Source organism: Sphaeramia orbicularis, chromosome 6, assembly GCF_902148855.1.
Source record: "Sphaeramia orbicularis chromosome 6, fSphaOr1.1, whole genome shotgun sequence".
NCBI classification, from domain to species: Eukaryota; Metazoa; Chordata; class Actinopteri; order Kurtiformes; family Apogonidae; genus Sphaeramia; species Sphaeramia orbicularis.
In genome coordinates this window covers 55,573,848-55,590,476 of record NC_043962.1, presented here as the reverse complement: position 1 = coordinate 55,590,476, position 16,629 = coordinate 55,573,848, and the positions used below count along the sequence as shown (strand labels likewise).

The following is a 16,629-nucleotide window of genomic DNA, read 5'->3' as shown; positions in this document are numbered from 1 at the left end:
CCCCCTCCGCTGGAGGTCCTCCTGGCCTCAAACTCAAACCCACAGTGTGAAGGAACTGGCCGCCCGGAGGTTCTCTGAGGTGAGTCGTGGAAGCCGGTCGTTCTTGGAATATTAACTTGGATCCAAACTATCACCTGTGGCTGAGTGTGGAGTTAGAGGAATAGTAAAGCGACAATGTCCGACCGCTACGCTACCCCCCCGCTCCAGTAAGTGGAAGCCACCAGCCATAAAACACAATAAAGATGACGGAGAAGTCCGTTCAGAACCACTGTAGAAACATGGACATGTTTCTGTCCCATTCAGATTCAGCTCCTTCTGCTGAAATGTCAGATTTATTTCCTTTGTAATATCAATATTGATACCAGTATTCATGTGTTGCATGACTGCGGTACTCAAATAATCAGGTTACAACTCGGAATTGTACTTTGTTATCACTAAATTAATCTGAATCAATCAATTAATACTGAATCGAATCGATACTGGATTGAATCGAATCGAATCGTGATTAATCGATTCAGAACCTCATGAATCGAAGTCGAATCGATTATGGAAATAGGCCATGATACCCAGCCCTGATCTGTGCACGTTATAAGTTTCCACGTGTATGTTCCCACCGTTATCATCCCCTGTCCAACCTGAATGGATGCGTCAAATACCACGCACTGAGGGTTAGGGGTACGTGAACCGGAGAACTTGGCGTAAATTGACACGCGATCAAATAGCGCCGAATAACACGTGAAAGGTCGAAAATGCGTACATATAGCACGTATAACACGCCTAATGCCATAAGAACATACAACGCCATTTACTGAGCTCAGTCTGGGCTGAACGACATGTGACGAGAGCGAAGAGGACGACGTGTTCCAACACCTTCAGAAGGGTCAACAGTCATATAAGGTTCAGAGACGACAAAGAAGAGCAGCTACCATATCTACAGAGAATATACATTACAGGTGAAATATACATGGATGATACGGCCAACTAAATGCACACACAGGGGTGGGGGGGTGGAGGAGCCGGTGCTCTTAAAGTCATTCTATAAGTCCGACTCAGGCATGTCCGGCATGTCGGCCATCAGGTAACCGATACCGTAACGGCCGTTGGGTGCAGTGTCCGCATCAGGGCTGCCGCCGCCGCCGCCGCTCTGCTTACGGTAGATGCTGTTGCCGGGCATCGGCGAAGGCGCCTCGCTGGGGGATTTCCCCTGGATCAGGCTGGCGTCGTCGTCCTCCCCCGGCCGGGCGCTCTCCTTGATGATGCGCCCCTTCTTGTAAGAGACGGTGGAAAGGCCGCCGGCGCTGTCGTCGATGATGTTGAAGAAGCGCAGAGCGAAGACCACGGGCACCGGCAGGACGGCCATGACCACCAGGGAGATGCAGACCACGATGCCCCAGGGAGGGAAGCGCAGCGTCTGCTCCTTCGCCTGGAGGAGAGCGAAACAGAAGACATCAGGTCATGGAAACTGGAGTCTGTCGTGGCTTAATCCCTTTAAATGTTGTGTCTGGGTGCTTCTATTTTAGTATCTGTCGCTTTTCCATCTTTTTAGACCCAATAATAAAAGGTAAATGTAGACATTTTTACCCACAGGATGGACCTAATGATGACCTCAGAGAAATGCACAAAAATGATACACTTGCTCTGAGCCATCCCATAATTAACAAGTGTTCAGAGAACGCAAACCTCCGCCAAGCCCCCCGAACAGTGTGCATGTGTGGATCGACTGTTTCTTTTCAGTCAAACAGTTTCCAGGTTGTTCCATACAGCAGAACAAGTTGAAGCTTGGTACCAGTCATGTGTTTGTCCAGTTCTTACCTCCACCAGGAGGTGTTGTGATCACTTTGCTTTGTGTGTTTGTTTGTTTGTTTGTTGTCAGCAAGATAACTCAAAAAGTTATGGACGGATTTTCATGAAATTTTCAGGAAATGTTGATACTGGCACAAGGAAGAAATGATGAAATTTATCGGGGGTGGCAGATGTGTCTTGGCGGAGGTCTGCGCTCTCTGAGTGCTTTTCTTGTATTAAATTCCAATCAATATTTGTTGAGTTCTAATTTTAAATGTGTGGTGAATGGGATTTTCAAGGTTAAATGTAAATGTCCACAGAGTCCACATTCCACAGTGGATGTAGACAGTTTTGTGCCAGATACAAGCAATTGTTCTAAGCTACAGGTGGATCAAATTGGAGGCTAATCGGAGTTGTTTTGAATTTTTTATGAATTTTTGAAAATTGCTCCATGATGACAGATAGGAAAAATTGTAGATTTTGTGACGTTGCTGTGACCTTGAACTTTGGCCTACTTGGCCCAAAATTGAATGGGTTGGTCCCAGAGCCTAGGCCTATCTGTGGGGAAGATTTGGGAAAGATGGTTGGAATAGTTTTCCCGTAAAGTTGCTAACAAACAAACAAACAAACAAACAAACAAACACACAAAGCAAAGTGATCCCAATACCTCCTGGCGGAGGTAACAATCCTTCCCAAAGTTCAATAAGATAATCATCTATCAGGTGTCCAGTCCTCATTTGGCTTTTCCTCCATTTACTGAACGTTCGAAAACGACTCTACTCTTGATCTGATCAAACAGCTTTGAATGTGCGTTGGCGAGCGCACATCCTGTCGATTGTCCGAGGGTTAAGACGCCCGAACGCATGTTGTTCCTTGGTTGACTTTGAAGCCTTTGGTTTGCTTTTTACTGGTTCCAGTCGGCGGACAGGAGGACTTCCAGCCCCATTGATCCCATTAGTCCCCGGAGGCGCCGACTCACCTCTTCCTGTATCCAGGCGCTGTAGCTGGGCGGCGTCATGGTCAGCTGGATGAGGCTGGAGCCCAGCAGCACCAGCAGCAGGATGGGTGTGATGTACTTCCACATGTAGTAGTAGAAGCGGAACGGGGTGAAGCCCAGCATGTCCTTCAGGTCTTCAAAGAACCTGAGACACAGACGACACAAGCACACAGCAGGAGGACACATCACATGTTTGGAACGCTCACATTTACCACCGTTTGATGACGTACATCCAACAAACACACTGATGGTAAAAATAGAATCTACTATGACAGACTCGAAAACAACAGAAACAATGATCAACACAGTGTTTCTGCAGGTGTTTAACCCTTTCATGCACAGCGCTCACTGCAATAGACAGTTCTTCTCCAGCTGTTCTCTTCTATATTCATGGGTTTTGTCATTTTATTTGCATATCAGCCAACACAGTGGACGCTTATGCACCATCCCATACATTCACACCATTACTGTAACTCTACTGTTCTTAATAAACCTGATCTGCACTAACATGTTTGAGTGTAAATCAATTGCTAGTTGTTATTAGACTGTAATTAGCAGTTTTTTTAAACAAATAGGGTTTTTTTTTTTGCATATTATCTCCATGAAGTGTATGCTAACATGTGAGAAAACATCCGATTAGCTGCATGAAAAATGTTTTTATTTCATAGTTTTCACACAGTACGCCACTTTCTATTATTGTGTTTTAAATACACGTTTCTTTGCTTCAAAAATTAAACGCAGTGTCCAGCTGAGAGGACATTAAACTCTATAAAAAATAGGTTCATTAACAAAATTTCAATCACATTGTTTTTTTCATGCCTAAAGAGGAATAAAAACACTCAAGAAAAAAAAATCTTGACTAAGGTTCTTATAATTCATGCATCAAAGGGTTAAAAATGGAAGAACTGAATTTAGCTTTTTTTTTTTTTTTAATTTTACAGTAATGGTATGAATTGCAGTGTATGGGATGGTGCATAAGTGTCCACTGTGTTGGCTGATGTGGAACTAAAACAATAAAATCCATGAATATACAAGAGAACAGCTGGAGAACAGCTGTCCACTTTAGTGACCACTATGCATGAAAGGGTTAAAAAGCAAAAAAAAATGCTTTTCTAAGATATAAGCATATATATATATATATATATATATATATATATATATATATATATATATATATATATATATATAGTCATGGTCAAAAATATCAGCACCTGCTATTATGTCCAAAAATGCAATACTTCTCCCAGAAAATTGACACAGTTGCACATGTTTTGGTTTTCACATTCACATTCATTTATTTATTTTTTTTACATTGAAACAACATTACTTTTACTTGCCACAGGTAGGTCTAAATACAACCTACAGGTGTATCCCATGCTTGAAATTTATATTTTTAAAATTATTTCTCACAATTTTGCCAATAATTTTGTCCAGTGCATTTTTTTTATTCCTATGTGAAAGTCATGTTGGACTTTGCTCTGATTTGGTTTGTTATTCCAATGTAAAAACAGAAATAAACATGTGAATAGTAAAATATTGGCAATTGCAAGTGTTGCATTTTTGGACATAACGGCAGGTTAGTGAATAGTGAATTGGTGAGCACTGCAGATGATGGTAACGTACTTATCGATGCCGTAGACCCAGGCGATGGCCACGTTCTCCAGGATGACGACTATGAGCAGAGGCAGCGTCGCCGAGTAGTCGTCGAACATGGCCACGAAGTAGTTCCCTGAGCGCTGAACAAACAGGAGGCCGATGGAGAAGGCCAGCACGCAGCATCCCACTGCAGAAGACCAGTCAGAAGAAGATGAGATGGTCAGAGGTCCAGCTTTAACTTACAACAACTCCTCAAAGGATTGGTTTTAACATTAACCCATAAAGACCCAGTGTTACTGGAGCCGTTCCCAGATGGATCTGTCTGTATTTAACCTTCCTTAACCCTGCAAAGCCTGAACCATTCAATCATTTACAGAAAATTCCAGTTCTTTGAAACTGGAGCCTTTATTGGTCCTTCTGAACCAAAAACTTTTATTTTTTCAAATATCAATTTCCATGGATGACTTTCAGTTTTGTATCATATTTGATCCACCAGGTCTCAATGCTCAAATATTACTATTTTTGAACAAATGAAAACAATATAACACAAACATGTCTAACAAATTGGTAATTCCTTTTCAAAATTATCACAGTTCTTCCTCCCTCCTTATTAACCATTTCATACATGAATTATGAAAAAAATGATCTAGATTTTTTTAGGTTGCTTTTATTACTCACAATTAAGCTAAAGTTGAAATGCATTTTGATTTTTTTTAAAATATGGATTTATTAAGAAGATATTTAACCTCTTGAGACCCAGGAAAGTACACATTTTGGCTTTTTTTAGTTAAATAATTGACTATATTAGAAACATCTTGATGCAACAGTTTTTTCAGATGCATTTTTTCTATGGAATGTCCTTTGCGATGGACAGTTTTCATTTATTGTTTGTTTGTTTTTTTGTATAAGGCTGTGAAACTTGTTCACAAACATGGACAGAAAACCATAGCTGGGTCTTAGGAGGTTAACTTTAGAAGATCACAGAGCAGTCCAAATTCTAAAACTAAAATGATACTTTTTTATTGTATTGCTTTGGGTCTATCAGACTGCCCCCATGTGGTTTGGAGAATATTGCCTTTATAACCCTTTGGAAAGTGAGCTTAAACTATGTATCCATAAATGTGGACGTCATACATGAAAGGGTTAATGACAGTCTTGTGGTGTCACTGGAAAGGCCTCTGGCGAATGAACTCCTCCCCCTGGTGGATTATCTGTGTATTGCATGTATCTAATTGTATACATCAGGTTTTTCAAGAAAAAAATATCACACAGATCATGTAGAGGGCTTCAAAAGTCATGTATCAAATATGATATGTTTGGCGTTAAAGGGTTAAGTAATTTACCACCTTTTATTGTAACATTATCTTCTGTATTTTGTGTATTTTTCAGTGAAAATCAGGTGTTTCCCTACATTTCATTGACTGATCACGCAGATGTTCATAAAAGCTCAGATTACAGTTCAGGGTTATTATATCAAAACAGAGAAAACTGTAGAAAAAGCAAAATCTGTCATTAACTGAACATAAACCCAGTGTGTCCATCCACTGTCATTGATCCAACTCTATGGGTTTTACTGGTGAATCAGTGTTGTAGAAGATGACGGTGTTTCCATGGTAACTACGGAGCTTCTGAACGTCCAAATGGGTCATATCTGATGACCATGAAAAGATGAAGAACTGCATTTTACACCAGTTATTGACATGTATGGACAGGATTAGTGGATCAACAGGTATTAAACAGTTTTTATCAGTAGATGGTTTTGGTCGACAGTGGATGTTTGGGTCTTTATGGGTTAAGTGGCAGCTATAGTCACCGGCCACTTTATTAGGTACACCTCTTCATCTTCAGTTAACACTGCTATCTACTACATTGCACATTTAGTCATGAGGACATGGTCAAGATGATTACATTTTCAATAAATGCACCACTGAAGCACACAGGAAATCATTCCTGACCATCAGACTGTAGAACTCCTTCAAAACACATAATTACACACAACAATATTTTGCAGGATTATTCATGTGTATTGCTTTTAGTATGTAATAATATATAATAATAATATTTGTCTTGTACATACTGTACAAATTGCTTGTTCTGTTGTGTTTTAAAAGTGTTTTAATATGTATATTTAGATTAGAGAATCAGACTGAGCTGGTAATAATGTCATCTTTTACTTATTCACTGATTCCAGTGCTTTTGCCAGAACAGGAAGTTTGGAGATTGACCTCCAGGTATTTAACATGGCTGGGTCACCCCCTTTTCGGAGAGGGGTAACAAAAGCACATTTCCAAAGTTTGGGGATTTCATTTAATGATAAGATGAGATGAAAAATGTGACACAATGAATCAGCTATGATACCAGAGGCTAATTTTAATTGAACTTTTACTTATACTTGCATAGAATATATTATAGAATCTATTATAGATCAGGGGTTCCCAAAGTGGGGTATATGTACCCCCAGGGGTACTTGGAAGAAGCCCAGGGGGTACTTGAAATTTTTTTTGGAAAAATACATTAAATCAGTGGTTCTTAACCTTGTTGGAGGTACTGAACCCCACCAGTTTCATATGCGCATTCACCGAACCCTTCTATATTAAAAAATAAAATATGATTTTTTTCAAATTCAAGACACAGGAATATGTTTTACTGGTGCACAAAATGAACCGTGCATTAACATCACTGTGTTCAAAGAACAAAACCAATACAGTGCATGAACTCACAACAAATGACATACCTTCTCACAAAGACATGACCTTTTTTAATACTACCACACTGAAATGGTTTTAATTTTTAACCTTATGTGTTCCAATAATGAACTTATTGTATTTATGCTATTTATCATTTTTAACATTTTAACACACACCCATCACCTAATTTCCATCAGGCTACAATAATAATGAATATTTACTGCAAATCAGTGTGACTGACGGCTTTAGCGTAATACGATTTCTCCATCCACGACGGTGTGTCGGTCGTCACATGATTGTAACTGACCAGTGCGGTGACCGAAAAATGTAAACAAACGTTACACATGGCTGCCTCCGTGGTTAACAGGAAGTAGCAAAAGTCATAATAACTATGTGGAAAATACTCAAATAATTCATCGTCAGACGAGTGGAAGAGATTATAAACACTTCCGGATGTGTTGTAGTGCTACAAGCAACAACAATACACCGCGTATATTGGATGTCAATCAGAAAAAGAGTCTCCGAAGCCGTTTGTTTACATACACGGACCTAGCCCGACACACACACACCTGACTAATGAGTCGAGTGTGTGTCCTGACCTCCGCCGAACCCCTGAGACTGACTCACCGAACCCCTAGGGTTCGATCGAACCCAGGTTAAGAACCACTGCATTAAATAAAGTCATCATGTACTGAATATAAAATAAATAATGAGAATTAATACTGAAATGTAAAACACAATAAATACATTCATATAATAGTTTTATTGTCAGTCGTCTTGTTTAAGCTTTGGTAACATTTGAGGAACATTTATATTTTATGTTATTCAAAATGACTTTATTTGAGTAGCATGGTATTTACTTTTTGTTGATGAAAGGTCACACCGGCATGATGTGTCCCAATATTTATGTCTACATAGTTTAGAAACATCAATATATCCTTAAAGTTTATTGTTAAATTTTTCTTCCTCAGTGAGATGTGAAGAAAGTAGATGGTTAGATGTGGAAGAAAATTATTAGTCAGAGCAGGACAAATTTAGAAATTTAGAGGAAGAACATTTAAAATCATAGTCATGGATCACCAGGGGGGGATTTTTTTTTTTTTTTTTTCTGGGGGGGGGGGGGGGTATCTGGTTTTTACATCCCTACTTCTGCTCATTGAATTTCAACCAGTGTAAATAACAGCAGGTTGTGTCAGTTTTCTTCCACCTATATCCTACATTACTGGCACTAACATTCACCTGAACTGAACTGTCGCAGTCTCAGAATTCGCAGAAGTCCCCATGCACTGGGGCGCCGTAAAGGGGGGGTATACGTGACAAATTCATGGGGCCCAGCATTTGTGGGGGGGGCATAGAGCAGGGAGGGGGTTCAGTGGATAGAGGTTAGAAGCTGTGAAAATTTCATGGAAGATTCATTGTATAGTAGAGGTATAGAACCCGGGAGTTGAAAGTATGTAAAATTTCACTTTGGTTTCACGCCAGCGTTAGTACATGTATACACATATATGTATAACTGCCCCCCCCCCCCCACACACACACACACACACACACATTCTGACAAAAAACAAACAAACAAACAAAAAATCACCTCTTCTGTTTTTTTGACAAATCACACCCTGCCCCCCCCCCCAAAAAAAATCAATCAATCAATCAATGTTGAGAATAATTGAGTAAAACCCACCTCTGATGCATTTTAGAAACAAAGATAACAATTTCAACCAAATTAACCAATACAATGATATCTATCCCATCATATAAAACTCTATTCTGACGTTAGTCCTTATTGTTTTTATCCCAGACTCCTGTTAGAAAAGAAACACCTGAATTCAGCGTGTCCACAGACTTTTGTCCATTTGTGGATGAGTTCGGTCATTATGATATGAGGATCAGGACTTGTCCACTTGTACGTATGGGACACGACCTTTCCATGACGTAAAAAGCATTACGGTGACTAACCTGTCAGAAACTCCTTGCGGACTTTGAAAGTGTCTATGAGCGGTGTGAGGATGCCTTCGATGGTGCCGAACATGCTGCCCAGGCCCAGGTTGACCAGCATCAGGAAGAACATGACGGACCAGAAGGGTGACGCCGGGAAGTGGGTCATGGCCTCGGTGAAGGCGATGAAGGCCAAGCCGGTGCCTTGGACGGCCTGCCGCGGGTCAAAGAACAGGACCAGGTGAAAAGGTGAAAAGGCAGGAACCTCCTGCTCAGTGTTTAGGAGACAAGACCTGATTGGACAGTTGTCACAACATCTGCCTAGCAACAGCACACAGCTCCTACGCAGTGGAGAAGAAAACCCTTCAGGTGCTCATCTTCCAATTACCTCAGAAAGGTGTGGCATCACAAACAGTTTTTACCCCCGTATTATTTTTGTACTCTGGTGTTTTCGCACATGTGCACTATGTGTACATCTGTATTATTTTACATCCATTTACTGTGTGGTTTTGAATATCTGAATAATGTGACATTTACTCTGGTAAAGGAGAAATACAGGGGGTAAATTCAGTCCGACAGGTTCCACTGCGGTTGCACATGCCGGACGGTTTGGAGCATGAGCATAATTCTTAGGGGGTAAAAAACATACGGGGGTTAAAACTAGGCATGTAAACAATTAATCGACTAATGATTAATTGTCGATAAGAATTTGCTCGATTAAATTTGTTTGTCTACACTGTGACGCCATGGCTGGGATAGAAGGTCATCAAACTGCATCATGGCGTTTATGAGTTAGAATGTCTGTATGGACATGGTGGACCAAACACAGACCGGTCCTCTGTCTGTGGGAGCGGTGCACCCCCGAATAAACACACACAAATGTGGGGTCAGTATCAGATCGGAGTGTTTTCCCTGGAGGTTGGTCTAGTCCACGGTCAGTGGGACAGAAGCTGAAAACATCCTCCAGGCTCCTGATTCAGACCACAGGTATGTCGAACATTTGTGAAGCTTCAGGAGGAAAAGACAAATGACAAACTTTCACTTCCACTTCTTCAGAAATGGGGGGGCATGGACTGCACCACTATAGTATTACACTGGGTCACAAAAAAATGTTTTTTGCAAGTTGTCTAGGTTTTTTCAACTGAATTAGGACCATTTTGCACCGCTAAATCCAAAAATGACATCTGTTTTTCTCAATCAGGTCAGGTTTTTTTTGCTAATTTGATTTTGAAAAATTTGATCTTCTCACAAAATATAATAATTAATACCAAAATAAGATTGGTAAGCACACTTTATGAAACTTGTGACTTGATTCCTGTTAGGTACAATGGTGTATTCAGCGCAGATGTAGCAGAATACATCAGGCTTATTTTTGCAAGATCTTCTAGTCGAAGCCATTTCATTCACCTGTAATATTAAAAAAAACATTAATCATAAATTGGCAAAAGTAAAATCTTCAGAACTCATTTATTGCAAGAAATATGAAAGAATTTTGTATCATATGATGTGAAAATGCCCATAAATGTAAGCAAAAATGTTAAAAAGCCAATATGTAGCATAGTTCAGAAAGTTGACCTGATTGAGCAGAATTCATGTGATTTTTGGATCCAGCACCAAAATGATCCTGAATCAGCTCAAAAAACTTAAACAATAAATTTGTTGTTGACCAGTGTTATAAGTAGGATGGAAAGTAGGACGGCGCGGTTACCAACCAACACACACACACCCCCCAGCCGAACTGCAAGTGTGCGGCCGAGTACCCCCCCCACACACACTGACGAAATGCCCGCGCATGCACCCCCCCCCCCCCTTCCACACCAACAGCTGAATTCTACAGGAAACACTGACTGTATCCACTGGTTCAATAAATCAATCATTAAGGAATATGACATGACAAATATTACATCATAGTCATGGACCCCCCCCCCCCCCCCCAAAAAAAAAAAAAAAAAAGTTTGGTGGTAGTAAGGTTTTGCACCACAGCACAGCCTTACTACCAGAAACGCTGGATAAAAGAACATCAGTGTTTCAGTCTGTGTGTAAAAAGATCCGTCCGTCCAACTGGAGCAAATAAAAGACGATGATGAGTGTGAGCTCTGAGGGCAGGAATAAAAGTCAGAGATAAACAGTATTTAAACACTGAGACCATGCATTCAAATAACTCATGTCCCATACTCGAGCACAGACGTCTGAGGATAAATGATTCTTTGTACGTGAAGCAGATGAAGGTGCGGCGTTTCTTTGGTTTTGTACCTTATTGAGCTCGTCCTCGATGCTGCAGGTGTCCAGGCCCAGGCTGGGGAAGTCGTCCTCCGTCACCCCCCGGATGATGTCTATCATCTGGTGGTAGTCCTCAGCGCTGACCTGGTTGGCCTGGCTGAGGTTGATGTGGTGCGGGATCTGACTTCTGTCCACGCCGTTTCCCAAAAGAGCCACGATTCTGTTTGTGTTCCTAAAAACAAACAAACAAACAAACAAACAAACAAACAAAAAAGGACAAATATTCAAATGTTTTAGTGAAAGAAGCTGATCTTCACATTTCAAAGCATAAAGCTGAAGCGATTAATCGACTACGTTTCCTTCATTTCTCTGCTGTTAAACATTGGTTCCACTGTCGTGTTTCACACGGACACTTATTGTGACGCACATTTTCTTGGTTTTGTTGATTATTTTGTTCATTTTGGGGTTTTTTTTCTTCATTTTGTAGATTTCCCCCCCATTTTTGTTCATTTTCTTGATTATTTTATTCATTTTGTAGATTTTTTCCCCCATTTTTGTTCATTTTCTTGATTATTTTCTTCATTTTGTAGTTTTTTTCCCCCATTTTTGTTCATTTTCTTGATTATTTTCTTAATTTTTTTCTCTGTCCTCAGAGGAGAACATTACTCAGACACTCCTGTTTTTAGACAATTACAGTTTCCTGACTTCATAGTATACGATTAAATCCTTTTTTTAATACTAGAGCTGAAATGATTAATCAATTTATCTATTAATTGACTTGAATCAATTTAACAAAAGGATTTGTTTCCAGTTTTCAGCTTCATTCCTTATTTTCTCTGCCTCTAAAGCACAAAAAGGCAGAAAATGGCTTTATGTTGACTTTTCTCCATTAGATCCATCACTTACTCCTTTAACCTTTGAAGCTTTAACCCAAACATTCTAAATCTGAGTGTGTGTTTGTTTCAGTTGGATGTTAGTTCCATGTTCAGTTGGTAGAAGTTCGTCAGTTGGATCCAAATGTGTTAGATATTTATAGTTTTATACTGTTGTTATTATTTCTATATAGATATTTTTTATATGACCTTTTAATGTTTATACTTTTTGTGGTTGTTGTTTCAGTTGTTTGTCTTTTTCAGACATGTTTGTTTCACTTTTTTACTTTTTTTTTTTCACCGATTCAAATAATCATTTAATTGAATTGAATCAAACTAAATAAACAATAGATTAATCAATTACAAAAAGAATCAATAGCTGCAGCTCTACTTTAAAATTGAATCACAGGTGTCAAACATGCGTCCCGGGGGCCAAAACCGGCCCACCAAAGGGTCCAGTCCGGCCCCTGGGATGAATCTGTGAAATGCAAAAATTACACTGAAGATATTAACAATCAAGGATGTTCAAATTATTTTAGGTCGATTCAATCTAAAGTGGGTCAGACCAGTAAAATACTATTGGAATAAACTACAAATAATGAAAACCATAAACTTTTTTCTTGGTTTTAGTGTAAAAAAAAAAAGTTAAATTACACAAAAATGTTGACATTTACAGACCAGCCTTTTGGAAAAAATGTGAAAAACCTGAACAAATATAAACAACCTGAAATGTCTAAATAGAAGTATGTGGAATTTTAACATTTGTAGATCCACTGTGATCTGTAAGTTGTGACGCACATGTATAAATGATAAACTAAGGCGAAATATTGTTAAAATTGCACTTATTTTTCTTCAGAATTTTCAGGTTGTTCATATTTGGTCATGTTGCGTTCAAGTACAGTTCGTAAATGTAAACATTTTCATGACAGAATTTGACTTTTTCACTCAAAAACATAGAAAAAACTTTGGAGTTGACATTATTTATCAGTTCTTCTGCTATTATTTATATTATTTTACTGGTCCGGCCCACTTTAGATCATATTAAGCTGCGTGTGGCCCCTGAACTAACATGAGTTTGACACCCCTGAACTAAAGGTTCAACAAAACCAACTGATCTTTACATTCTGATAAACTCCAGTTTCATTTTGACTGTAGTGGAAGGTGTCTGAACTTTCACTTCATGTTTGTGTTCCGCTACAGGAAGCCCAGTTTCAGTCCAAAAACAGCTCAGTGACTCACAGTGCAACACATTTGCTGTTCATGATGTTGGCCTTGAAGCCCAACACGGCGAACACCACCAGGGTGGCCAGGACCGAGGTGAAGAAGTTGATGAACGACACCAAGACGGCGTCGAAGTGGCAGTTGTTGTCCCGCTTGTTGTAGCTGGAGAAGGCGATGACGCCGCCGAAGCCCAGGCCCAGGGCGAAGAAGACCTGGGTGGCCGCTTCACGCCACACTTTGGCCTCCAACATGATCTCAAGCTGAAAGCAGAGCAGAGGCAACTGTGTCACAGCCCTTTGTCATCTAATTACAGCACATTTATATGAAGAACTACGACCAAAGAAACAGGACGATTCTACGGAGCCCCTTTAGTGACATGAGACAAAAATAAAAATGCATGGTCACGAGTTCCTTAGAAGAAGACGGAGCCTCGCTGAATCTCCGTTTCAATTAATGTGGAAAGTGCAGAAGTCAAACTAATACTGTGAAGTGGGGGCGCTAGAGAAGATCAGCTCCGCAATATACCACGATCTTTCATTTCACAATACTGTATCGATATTAAAAGTTACTGTATCGATATTTTTAGGTATTTTTTCAAAAGCAGATATAGTGGAGGTTCATTTATGTTTTTCTTTTTTGTTCATATTTTATTTATTATTATTTAACACTCTTTTATTAAATAATGGTTATTTCAGTCGTCCTAAAAGCACTTTTTACTGTCTGAGGCAGATGGTAGTTCCTTTGTTGGGACAAAAATCCTGTTCTGATGTTCGTTCTGAACTAACAGAATCTGAACATTTGAACAGGATCTGAAACTGTAATGTCTGTAAAACAGAATTTCAGTTTGAACACAGGAACATTTTGTGAAATAACATTAGATCCTGTTCTGATCAAATAAAAATGTGTTTAGTATTTGTGCAGATTTCTGGTGTAATTCAATTCTTCAAGGAAATAATCATTTGAACAAAAAAGAAACAAACAAAATTGGCCTTTTTAACAGTATCATGATATATCGTGATCCTAGTATTGGGATTTGTATCGTATCACCAGATTCTTGCCGATACACAGCCCTACTGTGAAGTCAGTCGTGTTGAAAGGAAGAATGGAACCAACGTCATGAGACACAATAAAAACCTCATTTTTCAGCGACAGACTGGTAAAAACGGGCTTCTTCTTCTTTTTTTTTTTTTTTTTACAAATACACAAAACATTTAATAACAGACAGAATGTTCATGTAATTTTATGTGTTCTACAAAAGGTCAGAGTCAGTCCAATCCGATCTGAACTGGGTCGGACCAATAAAACACAATAACCTTTAAAAAATGACAACTCCAGACTTACATGTTTTAAAGTGGAAAAAAAAGGAAAATTACTGTATGAAAATATTTATATCCACAAACTATCCTTTAAAAAATATCAATAACATGAATCAATAACCTTACCTGCAAATGCTTCCAACCAGGAAGTATTTGCAGGTAAGAAAACATATCACCGCGTTTCCATTGGTGGAAAAGTGCATCACATGGACCAATCAGATACTGTGCCGTCTGCTGTGTGTAATCTGGTCACCGTGCCACCACGAAAGTTGTGGAAGTAACAGCGATGGAAAAGAGACAGTAATAGGATAGAAAAGTTTAAGATTTGTGCATATTTAGCGTTTAGCATTACTTATCTTGTATAAGTTACACTAAAGTTACTAACTTGTACTAACACTAACACTCCTGGTCATGCATTAATATTTTTAATTTTTTTTTTCCCCTCACATCACCACAGGGGCTCTGTAAAACTGACCTAAAAGTAGATGTCTGTTTTTGTTTTTTTGTTTTGTCAACATTAATTCACCAGAAAAACCCATGGAGTTGGATCAATGAGAGTGAATGTTCAGTTAATGACATAATTGGCCTTAATAGTCGTGTTTTATTCAGTTTTCTCTGTTGTGGTATAATAACCTTTGAATTTAATCTGAGCTTTACATGATCAGTGAGTTAAATACAGGAAAATAGATGATTTTAATGATAATACGAGGCTTATGCTATTACTTATTTGAAGTTTTCAATTTACACGTTCATTCTGAGTTACAAAAATAGTTCATTTAACATATTTCTGATGAAAAAAAGTAATAATCTAATGTTTTCCTACTTGGATTTCATGTTTTTTTTTAATGTGATTTTAGGTTCGATGTGTTAATACAACATGTCAAATGAAAAAACAAACAAACTGTAAAGTCACACAAGTGAAGTTGTGCTGAAAAAATGATACCAAACAAGGAAAGGTAAACAGTTTTCTGATGCGGCATCACAAGTATTCCCAAACACAAGTACTGAAAAACAGCCCAAATCCATGACACCTGAAGGACTAAACATGTCCGTCTGGATACTGTCGGATGTTTCCTTCCTCTCCTCAGCAGTACTTTGTTCCAGTTATTCCTGTCTGAGTAAAGTCCATGTTCACCAGATCCATAACCTCCTGCGAACACACACTGCTCTCTGCTCTGTGTGTGTAATTCCACGGCAGTAACGACGAGCATTCATGTGTGATTGTGCTGGAACTGTGAGCTCTGTGGATGGGATTCTGTTCAGTGACAGTTTCTTTCCTTTTACTCGGTCTCAGTCTGAGGATTAAACTGACTTTGAAGTCCACGGGACCGCAGACAGAAAGAAAATCGCTTCGTTTGAAGTCGTAACATGTCAGAGCGGAGACACAACAGATATGCTCTGCCTCATAAGGCCTCAGTAGCTCTTGTTTCCATGGCGATCAGAGCTCCTGCACAGAGCCGTTGTGTTATTGGACAGTTCACATGGCAGCTGGCCTATGACAGTACAGATTGAATTTCCTTGTTATTAAGTAAATATAGCAGATTGAATTAATGATGATAGAGTCAACTATCAACTATATAGTTATTCTACTTTTTTATGGAGTATTATTGATTAATAATATTGTAAAGGTTGATAATTTAACCCATAAAGACCCAGTGCTACTTTTGTGTCAGTTCCCAAATGAATGTTTCTCTCTATTTAACCTTTCTTAAGTGATTTATCACCATTTAATATAGTATTAGCCTCTGTATTTTGCATTTTTTTGGTGAAAATCAGGTATTTTCCTATATTTAAGTCACTCATCATGTAGATCACAGGTGTCAAACATGCGGCCAAATCTTGGGATGAACTTGTGAAATGCAAAAATCACACCAAGATATGAACAATCCTTTTAGTTCAGGTTCCACATTCAGACCAATTCAATCTCCAGTGGGCAGGACCAGTCAAATACCATCATAATAACATATAAATAATGACAACTCCAAATTTTTCTCTTTGTAAAT

At 39.0% G+C, this 16,629-nt stretch overlaps 1 protein-coding gene across 1 annotated transcript in view; it reads right to left on the bottom strand.

Annotated features, from left to right (window-relative positions):
• Positions 1-876: 876 nt before the first annotated feature.
• slc6a15 (solute carrier family 6 member 15) overlaps positions 877-16,629 on the bottom strand; it is a 63,824-nt gene continuing 48,071 nt past the window's right edge. Inside the window, exons 7-12 of the mRNA XM_030136110.1 lie at positions 13,329-13,570; positions 11,251-11,449; positions 9,019-9,211; positions 4,403-4,562; positions 2,762-2,924; positions 877-1,423 (exon numbers count right to left, since the gene is read on the bottom strand). Coding sequence (XP_029991970.1) covers positions 1,037-1,423; positions 2,762-2,924; positions 4,403-4,562; positions 9,019-9,211; positions 11,251-11,449; positions 13,329-13,570 — 1,344 coding nt within the window. The 3' untranslated portion in view covers positions 877-1,036. The remainder of the gene's footprint in view (positions 1,424-2,761; positions 2,925-4,402; positions 4,563-9,018; positions 9,212-11,250; positions 11,450-13,328; positions 13,571-16,629) is intronic.